The sequence below is a fragment of the Choristoneura fumiferana genome, chromosome 11, assembly GCF_025370935.1.
Source record: "Choristoneura fumiferana chromosome 11, NRCan_CFum_1, whole genome shotgun sequence".
Classification (NCBI taxonomy): Eukaryota; Metazoa; Arthropoda; class Insecta; order Lepidoptera; family Tortricidae; genus Choristoneura; species Choristoneura fumiferana.
In genome coordinates this window covers 7,050,636-7,071,368 of record NC_133482.1, presented here as the reverse complement: position 1 = coordinate 7,071,368, position 20,733 = coordinate 7,050,636, and the positions used below count along the sequence as shown (strand labels likewise).

The window sequence follows — 20,733 nt, the reverse complement described above, 5'->3', positions numbered from 1 at the left end:
TGTCTGTCTGTAGCGGTAAAATGTCACCCGATGTGTCATGTGTCATCAAATCAAATTGAAAATGAATTGTATGGAGTCAAAATATTCCAACCGGACTAGAATGTTTGTTCTCATGTAGCTGTACAGTATATAATAAGAATATCAACATTTTTCAATAAAACAAGAAAGTTATGTAAATTCCAATAGTATAATATTACCTTTTCAAAGTTTATATTTATTGTTACTTTATTTTTATTATATAACCTCCACACAGTTCTATAGATTATAATTTGCTATAACGAAATGATCTATCGATGGTGGCATAGGATTATCCGCAAAAGAACCAAGCCTATTCCCGTCGATCAAGCTGTATTATGGAAGCGTCGCCTTAGTATAGCGTATGGCATATTTGCCTGGAATGCAATTGGTATAGTAATGTACAATGTTGTTAAAGGAAAAGCTGATTGGGCTCATTATTATGGTATAAAGTCGGACGAAGAACACGACATGCCTCCAGGTATGAATAGGCAATATATATGTGCCTACATTTTCTGTGATTTTTCATTACAGGTGTATTAATGTCTTTTTTTCCAGCTCGAGCTTTTGCGAACACGCTCGGAATAAAGAATGCAAAGGTTTACAGAATATCAGGATTTACCAAAGTGGATGAGTATGAAATAGTAGATGGAGAGGAGCTGAGGCAGAAATCTGAAATGTCAGAATCAGAGCTTGTTGAAGAAAATTAATCAAACATTTATTTTGTAAATACTATTTCATATTAGTTACAATTATTAAGAGACGTCAAAACAAGAACTTAATAAGTCTTAACATTTCATTAGCATGGCAATAAAAGTTATTATTATTATATGCTTTAGCACAGATCCATGAACACATTGTCTATTGTATTTTTACCCAACTTCAAAAAAGGAGGAGATTCTATGTTCTGCCGTTTGTTTTTCTTCTTTTTATGCTGTCTTTACGATTCCTATAAGATTTCCTGTTTAAGAAAGGTTAGAGAAATCCAGTAACACCTTTATAATTATTATTTTCTGAAAATGAAGCCTACAATTTACTAGTATTTGGAAGTTTGTTATGTCCAAGACCAAAAAAAAAAGCTGTAAATAAATAGTTTTTATTTTAAATAGTTTTATTCTTAAGGCACAAAATATGAGTCTTAAAGATAGGAGTTTAGATCTCACAAATCTCACAATAACCAGCTGGATGCTGGCATAATGTTAATAAAAATACATACTTCATTTTAGATCACAGCTCAATAAGGCAGAATGATTATAAAATATACAAGTTTATAAACTCTCAACAGTTTGAGTGTGCATGGTATGCAATAGCATGCCGTCTTCTCTCTATTTCTTGTAGTAGTGCCGATCTGGAAAAACAGCGTGTAGTTAGCCATGGAGGTTTTGGTTTTGATAGCCAATACTAGTTTCAGTTGAATCCAAAAATTGCAAAAAAAACTTTAACTCCCACCCCACTCCCACATTGTACTCAGAAGCATAACATTTTGATTGCCAGGACATGGTCCAGGTCCAGTGTAATTCAATTTCAAATCATTTATTCAGTAAATAGGCCGCAATGGGCACTTTTACGTCATTGTTTTAAACTACCAGCGATTTCGGAAAGACCATCATTGCCAAGAAGAATGCGCCGCAAGAAACTTGACAGAAAGTCATTTTTTCAACATAAAATAATTACAAATAAAATACTTAAAAACTACAGTATACAATTAAATAAAAATAATAATAATACAGGGATGTATGGGGTCCCTTAGTTACAAAACTAAACACTAACTATTATCTATGTTCAGTGGAATGATATTTATTTATATTTATTTATTTTAGTGGAAGTGTAGACTGCTTCCAAGCACCGTCATAAATTAAATAATATAATAATAATAATAATAATAAGGCTTTACAAGTAAAGATTTTGGTTTCTTCATGATATGTATCATGTAAACTGAAAGTTTTTTTTTGCGCAGACTATTAGTGTTACTATTATTTTTACTAAATTCAGTCTTGTAGGTATAGATAGATAGTGCCACGAGAGTTGAAGTGAACAATTACACACACAGCTACAAAAAGAACTAATTGCACAAAAGGACAACAAATGAATGACTGAGTAAATGTCAAAATCCTGCTGTTTTTACACAACTCGTTGTAGCTGTGTGTGTAATCATTCACTTCAAATCTCGTGACACTACCTATATTTTGCTAAAGTTGGCGCTCAAAACATTTGCATTACTTACCTATATTGTTCATATTTCATAACAATGAGTTGCAGCTCTTGCTTGTATAAGCGTGTGAGCATGTCAGAATAGCAGTCAAGTTCACTCAGCCTGAACATGTTCCAATGTAACTTGTGGTCCATCTCTGGGTCAGCTGAAAAAAAAAAACTTGACCATCAGCCTGTCGCTTGCTGCATTTACATATAAACTATCACATTTCATGAATGTAATATAATTATTTACATAAGAAATTTGTAAATAATTACATTCATGCAATTTGAGCAGTTAAGTAGTAATCAATACGAAATTTGACAACTTATAATTTGCCGTGTCTGATATATTATTATGAAAATATAGATATACAGACAGTACTTAACGAAAAAAAAACTTTACTCTGTTGAAAATTGGATATATAGTGATGTTTTGGAAATATATATACCTGTCTCTTTCTCAAACGCTTTTGCTATGGCGCTACTTGCGTGTGACGTCACATGCAAGTTTGTCTTTCTCTGTCTAATCTTGAATTTCTAACCTTTATAACTTTGTCATTTGTCATTCTCTATTCAATAACAGACATTGTGAAGTTTTAATTTATAAAACACTAGTGTTTACCCGCGGCTTCGCACACGTAAATCATTAGATCCAGTAGCTGAATTGAAATTTTGGGATTGTTAAAAATTCCTGCGGGAATTCCCGAAACTTAAATAGTGGTTTTCATTGATGTTACATTAAAAACAATCATGTCAAATTTCATGACTCTAAGCCCAGCGGTTGTTGCTTCGAGATTTTATCCCTATCTCGAGGGAATATAGAAATGAAAAGTAGCCTATGTTCTATTCCAGGTGTCCAGCTATCTACATACCACATTTCATCCAAATCCGTCGAGCCGTTTCAGCGTGTATGAGTAACAAACATACTCACTCACTCACTCACAAACTTACGCATTTATAATATTAGTAGGAAGTAGGATATAATAATCGTCAAATACCGTATTACCAGAATTACAATATCTGTTTGTTCACTCAGGAAGACGTGCCCCTCCATTAATAATTATCAATGTGCAATGGTACCAGTAATACTCATGCTTATAAGATGTTTTAGTGTACGTGACTGATGGTACCGACAGCGACCAAGCACGCGTTTGCATTACACTCCTAAAATATGGAGGGGCGTTTCGCGTAACATATCTTACAAAAATACAATATTCCCTCAAAAACATAAGTATGTACCTTTTGAGTAAACAATCAGCCAATGAGGAATTTCCTCCAATAAGTAAGGTGGTACCAAAGTTGGAACATATGGGCTTACTATGTAACATCCACCAACTAAGCATGGATGGGCGTAGGTTCTTTGATGAGTTATTTCACTGAAAAAAAAAGGTAGGTTACCATCAATCACTATGCACTGGTAAATAAATGGGTACACACAAGCCAGCCGAGCGTTTAGTACGAGGTTTACTACTACTTTGCTTTACCTCCCTCTCATAATAAAAAAAAAGTTTAGTAGTAAGGTTAAGCAGCGTTTCCACCAATAATGTGCGAGGGTGTGTTTCTATTGGTTAATAAAAAACACATTCCCCGCACATTATTGGCAGAAACGCTGCTTAAGCCCGCTCAGCAAATCTCACTGTGCCTTTCTCTTCTAGCAATGAATCCTAACCTAAACGCTTTAGTACATTGTGTCTTAACGGCGCCGGCGGTAAACAAGGAATTACAAACGAGAGTCTATTAGAAGCCCGAAGTCGAAGAATGAGGGCTTTAATGAGTCGATGTTCGTAACTCTAGTACCGCCCGTGCGACATACAATGTTTTTCAGCACATTTGCGAGTAAAATTGTATATTTGTAAAAGAAAAACTAATATTTTTCAAAAATTGCCGATACCGCTGACTACGCTCTTGGCAGCGCCATGCAGTATCACACTCATTTATACCGACCTTGGGCTTCATGACAAAAAATAGTACGGGCAATGACTCATTTACCGACCACGGGTTTCATGATAAGCACATTAAGGTCGAGGGTTTTATTTGGGGGGTTGCAACCAAAGTAGCCTGCATGTTTCGACACTGTTTACGAGCAAGTGTGAAGAAAAATATAAAATTCCTTCTACAACTCTGGTGCACAAGATTCTCGCGAATTTAAATTAGGCCGCGGCGCGATGAATTTCGCGGCAAAAATAGCGGCCATAATATGATACGACGTCACTAGACCGTTGTCAGTAAACTAACGTAGATAGCGGTAAATAACACCACATTTTTTAGATAGACAACATTCGTCACCGCTACATGACTGCACCGATTCCTAGGACACTAAAGCCTCAACAGCAGAGGTGGATTGGTTGTACAAAAGAAAAGAAACAAAACTTTGAGATACTAGTACAAGGGTGGACTTATTCCTTTGAGTAAGGGATCGCTACCAGTCAACCTTTGAGTGGATAGAGGAGCAATGAGTTAGGCTGCGTTTCCACCAGACATGTGCGAGGATGTGTTGCAAGGTGTGTTTTTCCACACACTTGCTCGTAAACAGTGTCGTAACATGCAGGCTACCTGGTTGCAACCCCCCAAATAAAACCCTCGACCTTGTGCTCGTCATGAAACTCGTGGTCGGTAAATGAGTTTGTTAACTGCATGGCGTGCTGCTCGTGCTGGCCTGCGGGAGGGCGGCGCGCAGCTGGCGCTTCCAAGGGCGTAGACAGCGGTATCGGCAATTTTTGAAAAAATATTAGTTCTTATTTTACAAATATACAATTTTAATCGTAAATGTGATGCAAAAACATTGCATGTCGCACAGGCGGTACTAGAGTTACGAACATCGACTCATTAAAGCCCGAAGTCGACTCTCGTTCGTAATTCCTTACTTACCGCCCTTAAGACACAATGTACTATTTCCTGAACCAATAGAAGCGCTTAATTTACACATTCTCGCACAGCCACATCTCTGGTGGAAACAGTTGAGCGGAGCGAGGCGAGGTAAATGAAGCGTTCCTATACCTATTGGTTACTGAAAAACATGCCTCGCGCATCTCTGGTTGTAACGCAGCCTTAGGCCTTAGGGTGGGGACTGGGGAGGGGACCGACAAAGAGTGAGTGAACATACTTGAAGTAGTAAACGCCGTGGTGCGGCGTGGAGACCTTCTGCCAGGGGCGCGGCACGCTCTCGAGCGGGTGCGTCCAGTGCGTGGTCTGCGTGTTGTGGTCCATGTAGTAGCGGCGCCCGCGCAGCGTGCGGTCCGCCGACCAGCCCGGCGGCAGCGGCAGCTCGCACTCCTCGGAACCTTGCCAATGACAATGAGGGCTATCGTTTTTTGTCTTTCTAGATGGCGCCACTGTTGCGTGAGATTTTTAAGCGTGGCTTTCAAACTCTGTTATTACGGGCGTGCAAACAAAGTTAAGATTAAAATCATATTTAATACACGTTAAAACCGTACCATAAAAATATCGAGCAACAGTGTTGCGTAGTCCCGTTTTGTTCGGAAAAAAAGGGAGGACAAAAGTTTCCGAAAGACAAAACTGTCTCAAAACACAGACACTCATTGCCCCGTAACGCATAATTTCCATTATTAACTTCAGGTAATGCAAAATATTCACAAAATTATTCTAATTATAAATAAACCCGCTTTGACATTTCGAAGACCTCACGCTACACTAGCGCCTCTAGCGGCGAATTCATACGCGATAGCCCTCATTATAACAATCGTTTAGGACGATCACATACGTCAATGACCTTGAGCAGTGCTACTCTATACCCTTACTGTCGGTTGCCTGAAATTGAAAGTGACGTACTGATACCACCGTACCACGACAGTGCCGTTTAACAGAAAACCAGAAAACTGATGAATAATAATGAAAAAATATTATAAATCTATAATATTATGAATTAGCATTTTTTGCGGTTAAGAGTTTCCGCTAGCTTAGCCGAGTTTCATAATAGGGTTACATGGGTGTTTTAAGGCCTAATTACGTACAGTTGCATACAATATTTTATCTATATCCATTTATATTAAATCCTCTATCATGTGTTCCGCGAACCATTGAGAATGACCTGCATTAACAAGAATTAGGTAGGTATGTCTGCCCCACGAGCTGCGCCCGCTACGCGCGCAACCATTTTAGATTAATTACCTACCGGCAAATAATTTTAGTACGAAAGTTAACTTAAAATTGTCTTATGTCTGTGACTAGAGAAACAGGACAGATTCTATGCCGTTATATTATTATTTTTATACTAAATTTAAAAATATTATTTATAAATTCGCCGGAAAGGTGATGGCGACTGTATACATAACTATATTTTTTGTGTGTCCTTGCACGAAACTATTACACTACACTTATATACTACTAATTTACAACGATCCCTAATATAAAAAATACGTAAGTACGAGTACGCGAACGTAAAAGGTGATTATCAAATCGAATCGTACGGCACCGACGGCATCGCAGCCTTGACTAAAGAAAACTTAATCCTCCTTAAATTATCAGTGCGCGTGCGGCGGGTGCGTGCGTACCGGCGCGCGCACATTTAAGCCGCGATGTACTTTGGTTCGTAGTGAGCCTACTTGTCCTTTTTTACTATGGATAAAGTGAGGCCACTTTGGGCCGCACAGTTATAAATTGGCAACTGTTCGACCCGCGTATGGCTATACAGTTATCTTCGTATGCAAAATCTGTTTTGAAAGCCTTTATCTACTAAAGTCGTTGCATATGTCGCGGGGCGCCAAGACGTATACTGGTATAAAGGCTATTAGACACTAACAATTTGAATTTGTTGTAGCCTAGTTGTTAGACCTATGGGTTCTCAAGCAGAGGGTCGTCGGCTCGAGTCGAGGCACTTATGCGTATTTTTCAGAATGTATATATGCAATTACATTTCAAAAATGTGTATGTACTTCTCAATCTATACTGCGCCCGCGTGTCAATTGAGTCCCGGGGAAGGACTTAGGGATACTGATAAACGAATTATACGCGGACAGTCCCGGTATAAGTATACGGCAACAGCTAGTAATATGATATTTTTTAAGGGTTCTGTATTTTTCCTTCTATTAATTTATAAAAACTGTTATAGGTACCTTGTGTAGTAGCAATGATATTGCTCCCATGGCCTTTGTTGTTATAAGGAAGTACTGACGTGTTCACGTAATTGGAGTAAATAGGTGACGATTGACTGCCCACTGTGTATGCTGGAATGACAGTGAATCATTAGATTAGTGTGTGCAAATAAACGCATTGTTTGTTTCTCTTTATCATTAAAGTTCTGTATATTCTGTACATATGGGGTATTCCTTTCTTTGTGTTTTACCTATACCACAGATATACTAACTTTGTTCCCCAGCTATTCTCATGTAAAAAGGTCCTATTTAACATTAGATCAGTGCATGAATATAGGAATGGCTTGGCCACCATTTGTGCCACCTAGAAAAAGAAGTGTATTGGTATTTATGTATGTATGTAAATATTTTATTGTACATAAACCACAAAAATAATACAAAAAGACAACAACAAAACAAAAGAGTACAAAGGCGAAATTATCCCTAAAAGGGATCTTTTCAAGCTAACCTAAACAGGAAAGGAAAACTTAAAGATAGGCAAACAGTAATTTGTTTATTTTCAGAAATTCAGTTAGATTTGTAAAGTATATAAGTCTCATACTTACAATCAGTACATGTGTGGAGGCGGACAGAGTGTGGGGACGGAGGGTGCAGACGAGGAGTCAAGCTCAGGTTTGAAGATAGTCGAGGAATACTGGATTCACGAGAGCCATACTGCTGTTGCTTTTGCTGTTGGACCTTAGGGGTAGTCAAATGAGTTATTAAAAGCTTGTGTTATAGGTACTAAGGCTATGGATAAATTAACTTAAATAGATACATGCATACTTTCATATTTTTCATACAAATATCTGCCCTGACTGGGGTTCAAGCCCGAGATCTCAGGCTTTCTCTTACCACACTGCTACATAGTAGTCATAGTCAATGAATCAATCAATCAAATCAGTCCACATCCACCCACTGCTGGATAAAGGCCTCTTTATTCAATTCCAACTTAATTTAAAAAAATATGGTAGGCTGTTTCACATCATTTTTCAATAAAATTATACTTCTCTAGCAAGTAATTGACATAGTAAAATGGTACTTTACACCTATAAATTAAAGGCTTATAATTCATATTATTCTCAGAGATTCACTGAATCAAATCATTAGAAAACATGAAAAACTGCTTTCATTCAAAATAAAATATGGGCCACGAGTTTTATCAGTAAAATAAATTTTAACTGAATAGGTACTTTTGATTTTTTAGTGATGTAACTCAACTAGCTCCTGTTTTATTTTGTGTGGTATCTATTAAGGATGAAATTGACAACACAATAAAGAAAGTTAAATATCAAACTTACACTTCCAGTACTGCTGCAATTTGTGCTAATTTGCTACAATAGTGATATTCAGAATGACATGCAATAGGGTTTTTTACCCAATACCAAAGAATTAAGATGAATGAATATTACAGCTATTACCTGTTGTTGATTTTGGTATATGGGATCCTCCTGTTGTTGTCTGTAAAATCTATGACTGGTTTGTCTACTGAATGAGTCATCTATTTCATTAAGTGTGGAATGGGAAGCCTATAAAAAACACAAGTATTAGTATTGGACCATGTTGTGGGCCTATCAATGAACAAACACAAATGACTGTTATAATTATGTGTTTATGGTAAAAAACAATTTGTTTTTAATGATATTTACCAAATTAGAATCTAGGAAGCACTGGGAATTGAAATTACTGGAAGAGCTTGCAGAGTTACTGGTAGATAAACTGGCAAATCTAGAAAAAAAATATATTTTACATTAGTGAGAACATTCAGTCATGGGTACAGAGCCCTTAACCCAAAATCCTACTTTCTAATAATAATATAAATGCATGTTTGTGAGTGTGTTGTCTTTCATGCTAAAAGGACAGGATATCTTTCAGGAATAGACAAGGTTTCTTAAATAAAATAAAAAATCCACAGAATCAACATGTTCACATGCACCTGTAATGAGTATGACACATTACAATGTACAATTACAAAAGAATAGGTACTCATTGTTGGTAGGTAATAAGACCACTCTCAATTGTAATTCCTTACCTGTGGGCTAAATTTGGCACTGACTCGCTAGGCGTGTACTTGCCGGCATGGCCACTCATAGTCTGGGCTTTTCCGAATTTGTTTTCGTGGCTACTGGGCACCACATCGCTCGCGCCGAAAGGCTGGCTGCGAGGACGTCTGTTTTGACCCGTCGTCCACACATTGGTTACTAAAATTAAAGAATTCAAAATTGTTAGACGTATTGCTATATCATTCACATACTCAATTACAGTCAAGCTAATAAGTAAGAACAAAAAATAATTTACAAAGAAAGGAATAATTCAAAACTTACTAGGTAAATCCGGCGGTGTATCTTTCTTTATATATTTTCCAACTACGCCTTCGTTTACAGCTTTTTGCCCCTTTCTCGATATCATTCTGTGAATATAGCCTAACACTTGTCCAAATCATAAAATCATCAAACTCACAGTTATATCACAGACTTTCATTTCATTTCATAAAGTTATGTGAGGGAAGCGAGTGAAGTGAACATAAACAGAAAATCAAAATTAACAAAATACAGATAAACTAACATTGTTAACTATGACAGATGATTATTTTATTTTATCATAAAACCTTTGCTTGCACAAAACTGAATTGCAGTGAGGTGTACCAACGTAAGGTTTACATTAAATACCGTATATCCTAATTATACCAATGTAAGCTGTAGGCACGGCCAAATGAAAATCGCTCGATGCTCGTTTTCAGCGTCAAAACTGGCCTCGTGAAGCTGAAAAATAGCTGAAAAGGTTGAGCTTTATCACTGAAAAAAAAAACTTCAATTTCGACAAAAACGCTGTTATTTTTTTTTCATTCACTCCTATTCCTATTACACTGTGATAACGGTAATGGGACTTTTGGGATTAAAATATTAGTGCCACTTGTCCCATGATGGGACTACTCAATGGGACTAGTGGGACAAACGGTTTATTTGTACCACTGACTGCCACGACTTTTTCCATATAATAATGTACTCTGTGACTGCTACTAAATGAGATTAAGAAATCAGCTTCCAAGATCAAGATCATTTCTGCAAGCAGCCGCCTTGCCGCTGCTGCTCGACGCGGCGACTTGACGCTACTTTTTGAATCGCGGGAAATTCAAAATCACATTTGAAATGGGGTCACGTGACCAGATTTATCGCTGCAAGCAAACGAGCGATTGCATGTGGCAGCACCTTTGCACAAAAATATCGATTCTTCTCTTCTGACGAGTCGAGTGATACCAATACCACTGCTTGAGTTTAATTTAAATCAAACCGGAAGTTATCCATCACACAATACAATATTCAATTCATTTACGCGAATATACGTCAGCGCAGCAGCCAATCAAGCTTCGATTTCGAAGATATCGCGGGCATGGCAAGCGATTCTTCTATTCCAATCTAACCTGTCTTTACTTTAGTTGACTGAACAAGGTAAAATTAACTGAACTCGGTCAGTGTTGTTATTTTTAGTACAATGCTTTTAGGCATTTCTTAGATTATTTTACTATACATTTATTTCATTTGTTACGTGTTTTAAAATTGGCTAAGAAACAAAACTTAAAATTTTCATAACTTTATTAAGTTTCTTTACAGGTTTTCTTTGTTCAGGGGCAAAAGTTCTTGCGTAAACTTAACCAAAATGTTCTACCTTGTGGGTTTGGGTTTAGGCGATGTTAAAGACATAACTGTCCGAGGATTGGAGATTGTAAAAAAATGTGATAAAGTACTACTGGAATCCTACACTTCAATATTAACAGTTGGAAAAGAGGAATTGGTAAATATTTCCTTACCTTCTTTTTCATAAAAGTTTGTCTTATTCAACTTAGAAATGATATACTTTTAAAAGAAACATTTTTACTGTTTTTAGGAGAAATTTTATGAGCGGCCACTGATACTAGCAGACCGTGAACTATGTGAAAGTAATATTGATGAATTATTAAAAGAAGCCAAGGACAAACATATAGCCTTGCTAGTGGTTGGAGATCCATTAGGAGCTACTACTCATACTGACATGCTCCTGCGTGCTAAAGAGTTGCATGTTGAGACACAGGTAAACTTCTTTGTAGATATACTAGCTACTGCTCGCGATTTCGACTTTTAAGAATGTATTGATTGATAACTTCTGCAGAAAACCTTGCTTAAAAAGTATCCTGTTATAATATATAAACTATTTGTGTGCCAAATTACATCCAAATTTATTGAGCTGTTCTGCATGATGAAGTTACAAACATCCAAACTCTGATCTTTGATTTAATCAGAGAGCAAAATTCTCATGGCTTAAATCAAGCTTCAATAGTGTTGAAATGTTAAAACTTTATCAACAGCTATCAATAAGTTTTATCTCCTTCTATTAATATAAATTACTTACTGAGTTTTAACATTAACCTCTTAATAATGCAATACTAAGTAAAGTTAAGTAGTTTTTAAAATTATGTTTTGATGTTCTTTTATTTAAATGTTACTCTTTATTTATTGCTGTTAAGCAAATTTTGTTTACTTACAGTATATTGTATTATAAATTTTTTGCTTAAATGTGAATATGAGGACTATTTTTGTTAGTAAATAAATAAAGATATGCTTCGTAAATATATATAACATCAATAGTTGATAAAATTCAATGTTTCAACCTTTTTCCAACTCTATTTATGTTTGATTTTTTCCATGAGAATTCTGCTCTGATTATTTTAATATAAGTAGGATAAGTAATATTTTTTATATTAGTCAAATAAATATTAATTTTAGGAGTTGTTTCACATAGTAGTTGTTATACATATAATAAATTTATATTAAACACAAAAATTCTGAAATTAACTTATTTATATTGCCAGCATGTAGGTATGTGGTGAAAAGGAAATTTTCGTCATTTGGAATGCCGAAAGTTTCTCGATGAGGGCTACGGTATAGATGTCGCTAGCATTACTGCTTAAGTGGCTAAATAAGAAACAAACAAGCTGAGATCATACGAGGTGCATAGGGGAAATTCGTGTCTGTACTGTTGACCAGCAGTGGTGTAGCGGTATAGCATGCGGTACGGAATACCGAGGACCTAGGTTCGATTCCTAGTGCTGGTCTTATTTTTCTGGTTTTTCTGTGCATCTATATTTCAGTTTGTATTTTCAGTTTAGGTTTTACGGGATGACCGAGAAAGTAAAAATTTGGAATTGAAATAAAAAATACAAAAAAAATCCAAAAACCAATCTTAATTTAATTGCTTAGTAACGACATCTCTTGTCCGGGTGAGCGGTTGGTTCCAATGGAGTGCCGAAAGTTTCTCGATGAGGGCTACGGTATAGATGTCGCTAGCGTCACTGCTTAAGTGGCTAAATAAGAAACAAACAAGCTGAGATATGAGATGCATAGGGGAAATTCGTGTCTGTACCGTTGACCAGCAGTGGTGTAGCGGTATAGCACGCGGTACGGAATACCGAGGACCTGGGTTCGATTCCCAGTGCTGGTCTTATTTTTCTGTGCATCTATATTTAAGTTTGCATATTCAATTACTTGTAATGCCATTTTAGTATTTTTTTCTGCAAACAGAAGTAATCTGAACATAGAAATTGCAAATTATTATTTCTATTTTCATTCTAGATTGTTCATAATGCATCTATAATGAATGCGGTTGGTTGCTGTGGGCTGCAACTGTATAACTTTGGTGAAACAGTTTCAATCCCTTACTGGACTGACAATTGGAAACCTGACAGCTTCTATGAGAAAATAGAAGCAAATTACTCTAGAAACTTACACACACTTTGTCTTTTGGGTAAGGATTTACTCAGGGATTTAGATACTAGAGTTTAAGGATCCTCAGGGGCCACCCGATGTTTGAAGTTTGTGTCATACCGTCCCTCATACTCTCCTATTGTTCGAGGGGCGTTCAATATAAAGTGAGAATGAGATGCACTCTTTCAATATTAGGAAATTTTTGTTTAAAAAAAAAATACGGTAATTTCTTTGCAATGCTATTGAGTACGCAATGAGTACGTTAGCGAAAATGGAGAAAATTGAACTGCGCGCCGTTTTTATGGTCTAATGCTCCTCCGTATTCGGCAGTCGCACGTTGGTGCGCCGAATTTAGACGTGGAAGAACATCGACCATGGACGACCCCCGCTCCGGGCGCCCTACTACAGCAGTAACTGTAGAAATTGTGAAATAAGTCGAAAACTTAGTTTTGGCGGATCGTCGTGTCATGGTTCGTTTTATTGCTGAAAATGAAAGATTTCAACGAGGAGCGTGCGTAATATTTTACATGAACGCTGGGGTATGAAAAAGGTATCTGCGCGTTCGTTGGGTACCAAGAATGCTTACTGACACGCAAAAACAAACTACGAGTCGAGATTTGTCAAGAAGCTTCGGACCTGATACAGCAAGACCGGGAGCTTTTTTTGGCGCGATTTATAACAATGGACGAAACATGGCTCCATCATTACGACCCTGAAACGAAACTGCAGTCTATGACATGGAAAAGGCCATCATCTCCAACTCTGAAGAAATTCAAGGTGGGCCCATCTGCCGGGAAGGTCATGGGCTCTGTTTTTTGGGATGGTAAAGGGGTAGTAATGATTGAGTATCTTGAGCATGGAGCCACTATTACGAGCACTTTATATGCTAAACAAATAGCAACATTGCGCAATGAGATCCACGAAAAACGGCGAGGCCTCGAAAGTTGTGCTGTTCCACCAGGCCAGGGCAACGCCCCGGCACACAAGTCCGCCGTTGCAATGGCTGCAATTCGTGATGCTGGGTTCGATATCCTTAAGCATCCTCCGTATTCACCAGATCTCGCCCCCAGTGATTTCTACCTATTTCCGAGATTGAAACAATACCTGAGAGGCCAGAAATTTGAAGACGACGACGCGGTAGTCCCTGCAGTAGGTACAAGATTTTTTAAGTACTCAAGACGACTTTTTTTTAAGATATACTAAGGGGCTGTTTCACCATCCATTGATTATAGTGTTAACTAACGATTAAATGTGATGCCGTCTCTATTTGTTTTGTTTGAATAGACGGAGACGGCATCACATTTAACCGTCAGTTAATGCTAAAAGGTGAATATGTCGAAAAATAAAATGACTTTTAATAAAAGTTGTTTAAACATAATATAATACTCATTCTCACTTTTTATTGAACGCCCCTCGTATAGTGTTAGCAGGGCAGCATGATATGAAGTTCAAATTGTTCAAGGCCCAATTAGTGAAGAGATGCTTGACTCGGAGGCGGAGCATACTTAAAAATGATGTATTTTCAGATATTAAAGTGAAGGAACCAACTGAGGAGTCATTGACTAAAAAAATCCGTCAATATATGGATCCAAAGTTTATGAGTGTCAAAGAAGCAGCATCACAATTGGTTCAAATAATAGAAAACAAATCTGACACAGGTAAAATAATGCTGTATAATTTACTCACAATGGTTGGTGTGGTACATGTAAACAATGCCATTAGATTAGGTACTTAATCATGTTTAATTGTTGTCACTCTATTGTTTTCAATGGTTTTATTTTGTAACGATTGAACTATTTATATAGGTACCTATAATATTATTACTTCTTTAAAAGAGGAAATAATTTAAAATATGTTGTAGTGCATAGAGATGTTGAAACATGAATAACTTCTCTAACTGTACTGAACTCCGTAAAGTATGGCAAATTTGCCATATCTACTACTTTCATTCCTGTCACACCTTTTCATCACAATGTAGAGTAGTGGTAAAACTAATCTGGATTCAGTGATTCTAATAAATCAATTATATAAGTGTCATGAAATAAATTTTACTTAGGTAATGATTATAATGATATTTTAATAATATAATAAACTTTGATATTCTACTTTGATTTCAGAATTAAGTAAACAGAGCATAGCGGTGGGTTTGTCAAGAGTTGGAAATCCAGATCAAAAAATAGCTGTTAAGTCTTTGGAGGAAATGGAGCAACTTGACCTCGGGCCACCACTGCACAGCCTCGTCATTCCAGCCCCCAATCTGCATCCTGTAGAGCTTGATTATCTCGCACAGTTCAGATAATGTTTCCTATTAAATAATAATAAGCCCATATTGTGAAAATGGCAAGAGTTTTGTGATTTCATTCAATATGTTGTTTCAGTGATATGTATGAATTACCATGTTATATGATATAATATAAGAAACATTATAGTGAAGAAGGTAATTAATATATTTTGTTATTTACAATTATATGAATAAAACCGAGATATAAACAGAATTCGAGCTGCTTGCTACTATGAAATAACATTAATCAAACTCATTATTGGTCCTCAAAGCTACCACAAAATACAATAACTAAATTACTTAAATCATTCTGAATCATACATGTTAAAAAGGTACATTAATTATTATTTGGTCTAAGTTTCACAATTATAAATAGTGAGAATGATAATAATTACGAATATACAATTAACGGAATGTAGAGATAGCAAAGGTGGATACATAACGATTCACCTATCAATGAAATATCTCTCTAGATAATAAAACTGGAAAATGGTGGGTCACATTTATAATTAATAGTTAAAGAGGCATGGCTTATATTTATAATATGGAATTGTATACTATATAACACTAGGACATTCATTAAATTATAATTACACAGTCTTTAGACTTAGTCGTCAGGGGTACATACAATATTTAAATAATATAAGACAAATTTATATAAGTCGTGCTTACTATTCGTCGAGTCGAGTGAGATTACAAAATAGTGAACTATATAAATAGACATTGATTTAGAGTATTTAAATTTTCAAACGGCGGAGACTTGCTGATCGTCGTCGTCGTCGTCGGGCACGTCGTTATAGTAGTCGAACTGTCTCGTGACGCCTTCATGCGAGTGCGCGCGGCTCAGCCGCTCCAGGCGCGCCACGTGCGCCGCCAGTGTGAAGGGCGCCGGTGGCATGCGCGGTGGCGGCACCGGCCGTGCGCCGCAGCCCGCCGCCGTGCACGAGCCGTGCCCGCTGTCGCTCGACGTAGCGGAGCCTGTCTTGCGCAGTGGCAGGTTCACCAGCGACGTCACGCTGCTGCTCTCCGCCGACAGGTCTACCGGCAGCGGCGTGGGTGTGTCTGAGTGCGAGCGCTCGTGCGCCGTGCGCGGGCAGCACATGCCCGGCGCCGGTCCGTCGCGTCGGTGCGAACAGGGTGAGGGGCCCGACACCGGCGGACGAGGCTGGTGCGGCCTGGTCTTGGCTGGCTCCGACAGAGCCAAAAGTTTCCTCACCGCCTGGGGTGAGGCGGCTCCGAATTTATTTCCTGCGAAACTCTTTTTACTCTCGCTGGCTGATGACGCGCTGCTGGTCGTGGAGAGGGAGGGCGACGGGTGCCGGCGACGAGGCAGCGCCGGTGCCGGCCCGGCTCCTTCGCACTCCAGAGACAAAGCGTGAAGACGTTCCTCGTCAGTTTCCACGTGCATACGATTCAGGTAGGCTTTGACGCGGCGAACCATTTGTGCTTCTTCAAACATCTTTTTAGGATTGGGAACATTTGAAGACTTTTTCCTCCGCTTAACTGTCACTTGGCCTTGTTGAACTCCAGTTGTGAGCTGATTCAATGCCACCATTGCATTAGAAGGTGGCTGTTTTCCCAACTCCAACAATGTGAGAAGGTCGTATGGCGAGCTACACATGTTTGTGAGGGTTCTGACTTCTTTTGAAATCATTCTCAACTTCTCAAAATTAACCATGCCCTCCACCTTTGTGTCATTGCCAAGGTGAATAAAAGTAAGATCTTTTTTAACCACAGGATAAAATGGGATAACTGGAGACCTGCCTTGTTCTGAAGTTACCAATTGTCTATATTTGGACATATTCCTTGATGGGTCCATAAGCATTTGTAGATCTGTAAATAGTTTTAAATACTTTGTAGGCAGTTTTTCCCATGTCATTCTTAATCTGGAAACTGCCCCATGACCCAATCCTGATATAATCGCAAACATGGAGTTAAAATTCTTGCACTCTTTACAATGTCGTGCCACTTTGATAAATTGCTTAACAATTTTCGATCGCCGCATATGATTCTGTTCATTAACTACCTCAGTAACTACCCAAAACATTTCCTTGTTAACAAGTTCAGCAAACTGTGCCAACATAGGTATTCCATATCTACTTTTCAATTCAAACAGATCATCTACATATTCAGTGCTTTCAATTTGCCGAAAAATGCAAAAATCTTGCAGCGTTAGCTGGACAGCAACTTCCACTGCATTAAGTTGGAGAAAGTGCACAACACTTTCTCTCAAGAGCTCTGGTGCCATTTCATCAGGTACTAAAGTTTCATGTATTCCATTTGTTTTCAGATAGTATCTTGAGCTAAGGCCAATGCGTTCTGCAAGATTTTGAAGCTGATCAGGCAATCTATGCTGCTTAATGATGCCACCTTGGGCAACAGATACTTCGCATAGAGAGAAATTTGAACTGGGATCAGTGATGCCAAACTCTTGTAAAGTTAGCATTACCACTTCTCTGGCTGTGGTTTCCTTATTGACTAACAAATATTTGCATGTTTGGTCAGCTTTGTAAACCTTCAGCACATGCTCAGGGTAATCGGATGACTGATAGTCATCATAGCAAATTGATATTAAATCTGGGTTACTGTGTGAATTATAGAATGATGTAGTGCTGTTGGCCTTACTCAGAGATTCAGAATTAGAGAGAATGCTGTCATCTGAGTGTAAACCATCTGTTATTGTATTTTTAGGTAGAATCATTTTCATTAAAGCCTTGTGCAATCTTCTCTTGGGCCCAAGAGTCATAAATCCTTTTTGTGGCTCTTTCTTTATGCTTAACTGTTGCGGCTTCTTTGTTGGTGATGGAAATACAGGTGTTAAGGTAATGGGATCATCACTAAGTAACTCTGCAGTGGATAATCGAGCCCTTGGATCTGTTTGCCATCTGATGTTAGGGCAACCCCTGTGTCTGGGGGGATTATCAGGGGTGATAAGCATTTGCTTAAATGATAATAAATTACTTTTTACTGTGATGCTTAAATGGGTAGATCCCATGATTATTTCCATTGCTTTTGCATTACTCACATGCCTAAAGGACTGTCCATTTACTTCAATTACCTGATCACCTCTTTTGAGCCCAACTTCTTCAGCTTTTGAATGCTTTTCAACTTTGAGAATAAATATTCCATAGCCTCTTTCATATCCACCTACAATACTGAAGTTCAAAGGATCATCTCGCGAAGGTCGCGACAGTGTGACGCTTCTAGTCCTTGCCTTAGCAGAACATGCAATATTCAATAGTCTTAATTGGCTTTCCATTTTCTCTCGTTCTAAAGCAGCTTCAAAACTTTCCAAAAATTCCATCATAGTTGGATCTGTTTCAAAGTCAGTAAAATGGTTGTTCACCCAAAGAAGAACAACCCTAGTAACTTTGTCACGGACAGAGGACTCACAGAACCAGGCAAGTAGTTGTTTGGCCACAACTAAGGGACTTTCAATGAATGTTCTATGAGTCAACAGGAAATCTTCTACATATGTTGAGTCACGTGAATTATCCTCAATTAGCTGTAGCATTAGGTGTTCAGGAGTCCCTCTGATGACTACATGTCCTTGTTGATGCCCTGATTCTCCAGCAGCTCCTCTGTATTCTGTAACTAGCACAACAACCCCATCAACCTCATGCCTTCTTATGTTTTCTTCACCTTGATGTAAAATACGATAATAATCTGTTTGTGTGATGCAGACAAACTGACAGTCATCACATCGCGTGGTCATTACTCCTCTGTGATACAATTTTTCCAAAGTGGCTTCTGCCATGCCAAAACTATCTCCAACATTTAAATGCTCTATTTCACCATTTTGATGTTCAATTTCTACATGACCATTAATGAGGACTGACCATGAATCATGTTCCTCTCCATCATTCATAACAATTGTTCCAGCCTTTTCCACCACAGCAAAAACCATAACAGCACATAATGCCCGGCGAACAGTTAATGTCATATTTGTAAATGCTTTCAAATGTTGTGTAAATTCCAAGAGAATTTCAATATCTTCATCAGACCTTTCACTGGGATCCTTTTCAAGACATTCTCGAACAGCATCACGGACAGTGAGGCTGTCCATGCTCTCCTCTAAGTCTTCTTCTTCATCAGAATCCACAATAGACTCGAGGAGACCGGATAAGTCAACCTCCATGTCCATATCAAGTGAGCTGTGAACCGAAGTCATTGTGTCACTTCCACTGTATGCAGAGCTAGTGTCGCTCGCATTGGAGCACTTCAGTGTGTGGGGATACAGCTCTGGACTGTGACGGCCTCCACGCCCACCTCTCAACATTGTGAAGTTTCTAGCCCGTTTCCACTGACGTCCAGCCTCTGAAACAAAATTAAATAAATTATTCCAAATTCATATTCCAAAGTATTATCTACTGCTACTCTCAACATGACAAGTACTATGGATGTTTTACTAATACTGATTTCAAATTAATTTCACATAAAAAAAAATATAAAACAGTGGAATGAAAGTACTTTAATAAACATCTAAAGGTAAAAAAAATATACTAATAAAGGAATAAAATTACTTGCCCAGTATCCACTATAAATAGCTCAGTGTATCAACCAACTTTACTGACCAAAAAAACGTCATTCACATCTTACCATGCATTATGCATGACATGATATCAAGATTGAATAAGAATGCATATCAAATTAAACACTAGAAATAAGTTCTAATGTTCATGATCGCAAAAAACTATCATTGGATTTTAACGCACCTACTCTGCACTCATTCATCTATGGTATGCATCACGCTTACACCCAGTAAAACTGATGTAACCAATGTTGATTGTTTATATATTCATTCTTAAACAACAGATACATGCTCATATAAACATTAAAGTTATAAACATATTCGGTACCTTCACAATTTCTATTTATTTTGCATTCATGGCGGAACTGTCAGTGCTTCCATGTTGCTTTCTAACTGATTAGTTTTCACCACCACCCAAGGAGACTATTTTAAACTCCCAAATTGCACGCACTGCACTGTGCACCAGGATGATCTGTTTAACAGTATTTCATTAAATTATATGCTAAATGTTTTTTTGTATTTGTTCACTGGATATTCCTCACAAATAGAAAGCTACTTTCGTAGTCAAATCCAATGTCCACAAAGCGGAATAACATCAATGACGGGTTTGACGACAACTAAATTAGTCTATGGTATGAGAAAGTTACGTAATGTGCCCTATACTCACTGCCTATACTGCCCTATATAATAAAAAAGTCATTATAAAAATATTTTGGCTTAAATTACTTACTTTTGAATTATAACCAGTTTATATTAGTTCATATAATTATGAAGTTCACTTTTAAGAAAGTACTATTAACGAAAATTAAGTAAAGTGGTAAAATGTATTCGTGTCGTAAAGTATAAATCTGTTTATTTTGTTTTTTATTTTAATAATATTAAGTT

General features: G+C 37.6%; 4 protein-coding genes across 7 annotated transcripts; 2 read left to right on the top strand and 2 right to left on the bottom strand.

Annotated features, from left to right (window-relative positions):
• The first annotated feature begins 13 nt into the window (after positions 1 to 13).
• Positions 14 to 1,121, top strand: LOC141432629 (uncharacterized). Its single transcript, XM_074094307.1, has 2 exons — positions 14 to 496; positions 574 to 1,121. Exons 1-2 carry the CDS (start codon positions 283 to 285, stop codon positions 723 to 725), a joined length of 366 nt encoding a protein of 121 aa, XP_073950408.1. The 5' UTR covers positions 14 to 282; the 3' UTR covers positions 726 to 1,121.
• sav (scaffold protein salvador) lies at positions 718 to 9,882 on the bottom strand. Of its 2 annotated transcripts, XM_074094302.1 has the most exons (10): positions 9,623 to 9,871; positions 9,331 to 9,499; positions 8,948 to 9,026; positions 8,720 to 8,827; positions 7,865 to 7,997; positions 7,281 to 7,391; positions 5,312 to 5,489; positions 3,448 to 3,584; positions 2,240 to 2,372; positions 718 to 1,363 (listed from the first exon to the last, which is right to left on the bottom strand). In XM_074094302.1, the coding sequence occupies exons 1-10, from the start codon at positions 9,705 to 9,707 to the stop codon at positions 1,294 to 1,296; spliced, it is 1,203 nt and encodes a 400-aa protein (XP_073950403.1). In that variant the 5' UTR covers positions 9,708 to 9,871; the 3' UTR covers positions 718 to 1,293. The 2 variants fall into 2 exon arrangements, with proteins under 2 accessions (XP_073950403.1, XP_073950404.1); XM_074094303.1 differs by lacking the exon at positions 8,720 to 8,827 and having other exon boundaries at positions 9,623 to 9,882.
• A 635-nt stretch (positions 9,883 to 10,517) lies between these two features.
• On the top strand, positions 10,518 to 15,531 carry Dph5 (diphthine methyl ester synthase). Of its 3 annotated transcripts, none has more exons than XM_074094304.1 (6): positions 10,518 to 10,747; positions 10,910 to 11,090; positions 11,184 to 11,366; positions 12,905 to 13,076; positions 14,563 to 14,694; positions 15,154 to 15,531. In XM_074094304.1, exons 2-6 carry the CDS (start codon positions 10,956 to 10,958, stop codon positions 15,333 to 15,335), a joined length of 804 nt encoding a protein of 267 aa, XP_073950405.1. In that variant the 5' UTR covers positions 10,518 to 10,747; positions 10,910 to 10,955; the 3' UTR covers positions 15,336 to 15,531. The 3 variants fall into 3 exon arrangements, with proteins under 3 accessions (XP_073950405.1, XP_073950407.1, XP_073950406.1); XM_074094306.1 differs by having other exon boundaries at positions 10,899 to 11,090; XM_074094305.1 differs by having other exon boundaries at positions 10,518 to 10,766.
• Positions 15,466 to 20,460, bottom strand: PDZ-GEF (PDZ domain-containing guanine nucleotide exchange factor). The gene is made up of 2 exons (XM_074094295.1): positions 20,177 to 20,460; positions 15,466 to 19,634 (listed from the first exon to the last, which is right to left on the bottom strand). The coding sequence occupies exon 2, from the start codon at positions 19,594 to 19,596 to the stop codon at positions 16,063 to 16,065; it is 3,534 nt and encodes a 1,177-aa protein (XP_073950396.1). The 5' UTR covers positions 19,597 to 19,634; positions 20,177 to 20,460; the 3' UTR covers positions 15,466 to 16,062.
• Between the last annotated feature and the right edge of the window lie 273 nt (positions 20,461 to 20,733).

Coding starts and splice junctions, on each gene's coding strand:
- LOC141432629 (XM_074094307.1), top strand. CDS start 283: ATGATCTATCGATGGTGGCATAGGATTATCCGCAAAAGAACCAAGCCT. Junction 497..573: donor AGAACACGACATGCCTCCAG/GTATGAATAGGC, acceptor CTTTTTTTCCAG/CTCGAGCTTTTGCGAACACG.
- Dph5 (XM_074094304.1), top strand. CDS start 10,956: ATGTTCTACCTTGTGGGTTTGGGTTTAGGCGATGTTAAAGACATAACT. Junction 11,367..12,904: donor AGTTGCATGTTGAGACACAG/GTAAACTTCTTT, acceptor TTTTCATTCTAG/ATTGTTCATAATGCATCTAT. Junction 14,695..15,153: donor AGAAAACAAATCTGACACAG/GTAAAATAATGC, acceptor CTTTGATTTCAG/AATTAAGTAAACAGAGCATA.
- sav (XM_074094302.1), bottom strand. CDS start 9,707: ATGATATCGAGAAAGGGGCAAAAAGCTGTAAACGAAGGCGTAGTTGGA. Junction 7,998..8,719: donor TATACCAAAATCAACAACAG/GTAATAGCTGTA, acceptor ACTACCCCTAAG/GTCCAACAGCAAAAGCAACA. Junction 3,585..5,311: donor CACGGCGTTTACTACTTCAA/GTATGTTCACTC, acceptor TTTTTTTTTCAG/TGAAATAACTCATCAAAGAA.
- PDZ-GEF (XM_074094295.1), bottom strand. CDS start 19,596: ATGTTGAGAGGTGGGCGTGGAGGCCGTCACAGTCCAGAGCTGTATCCC.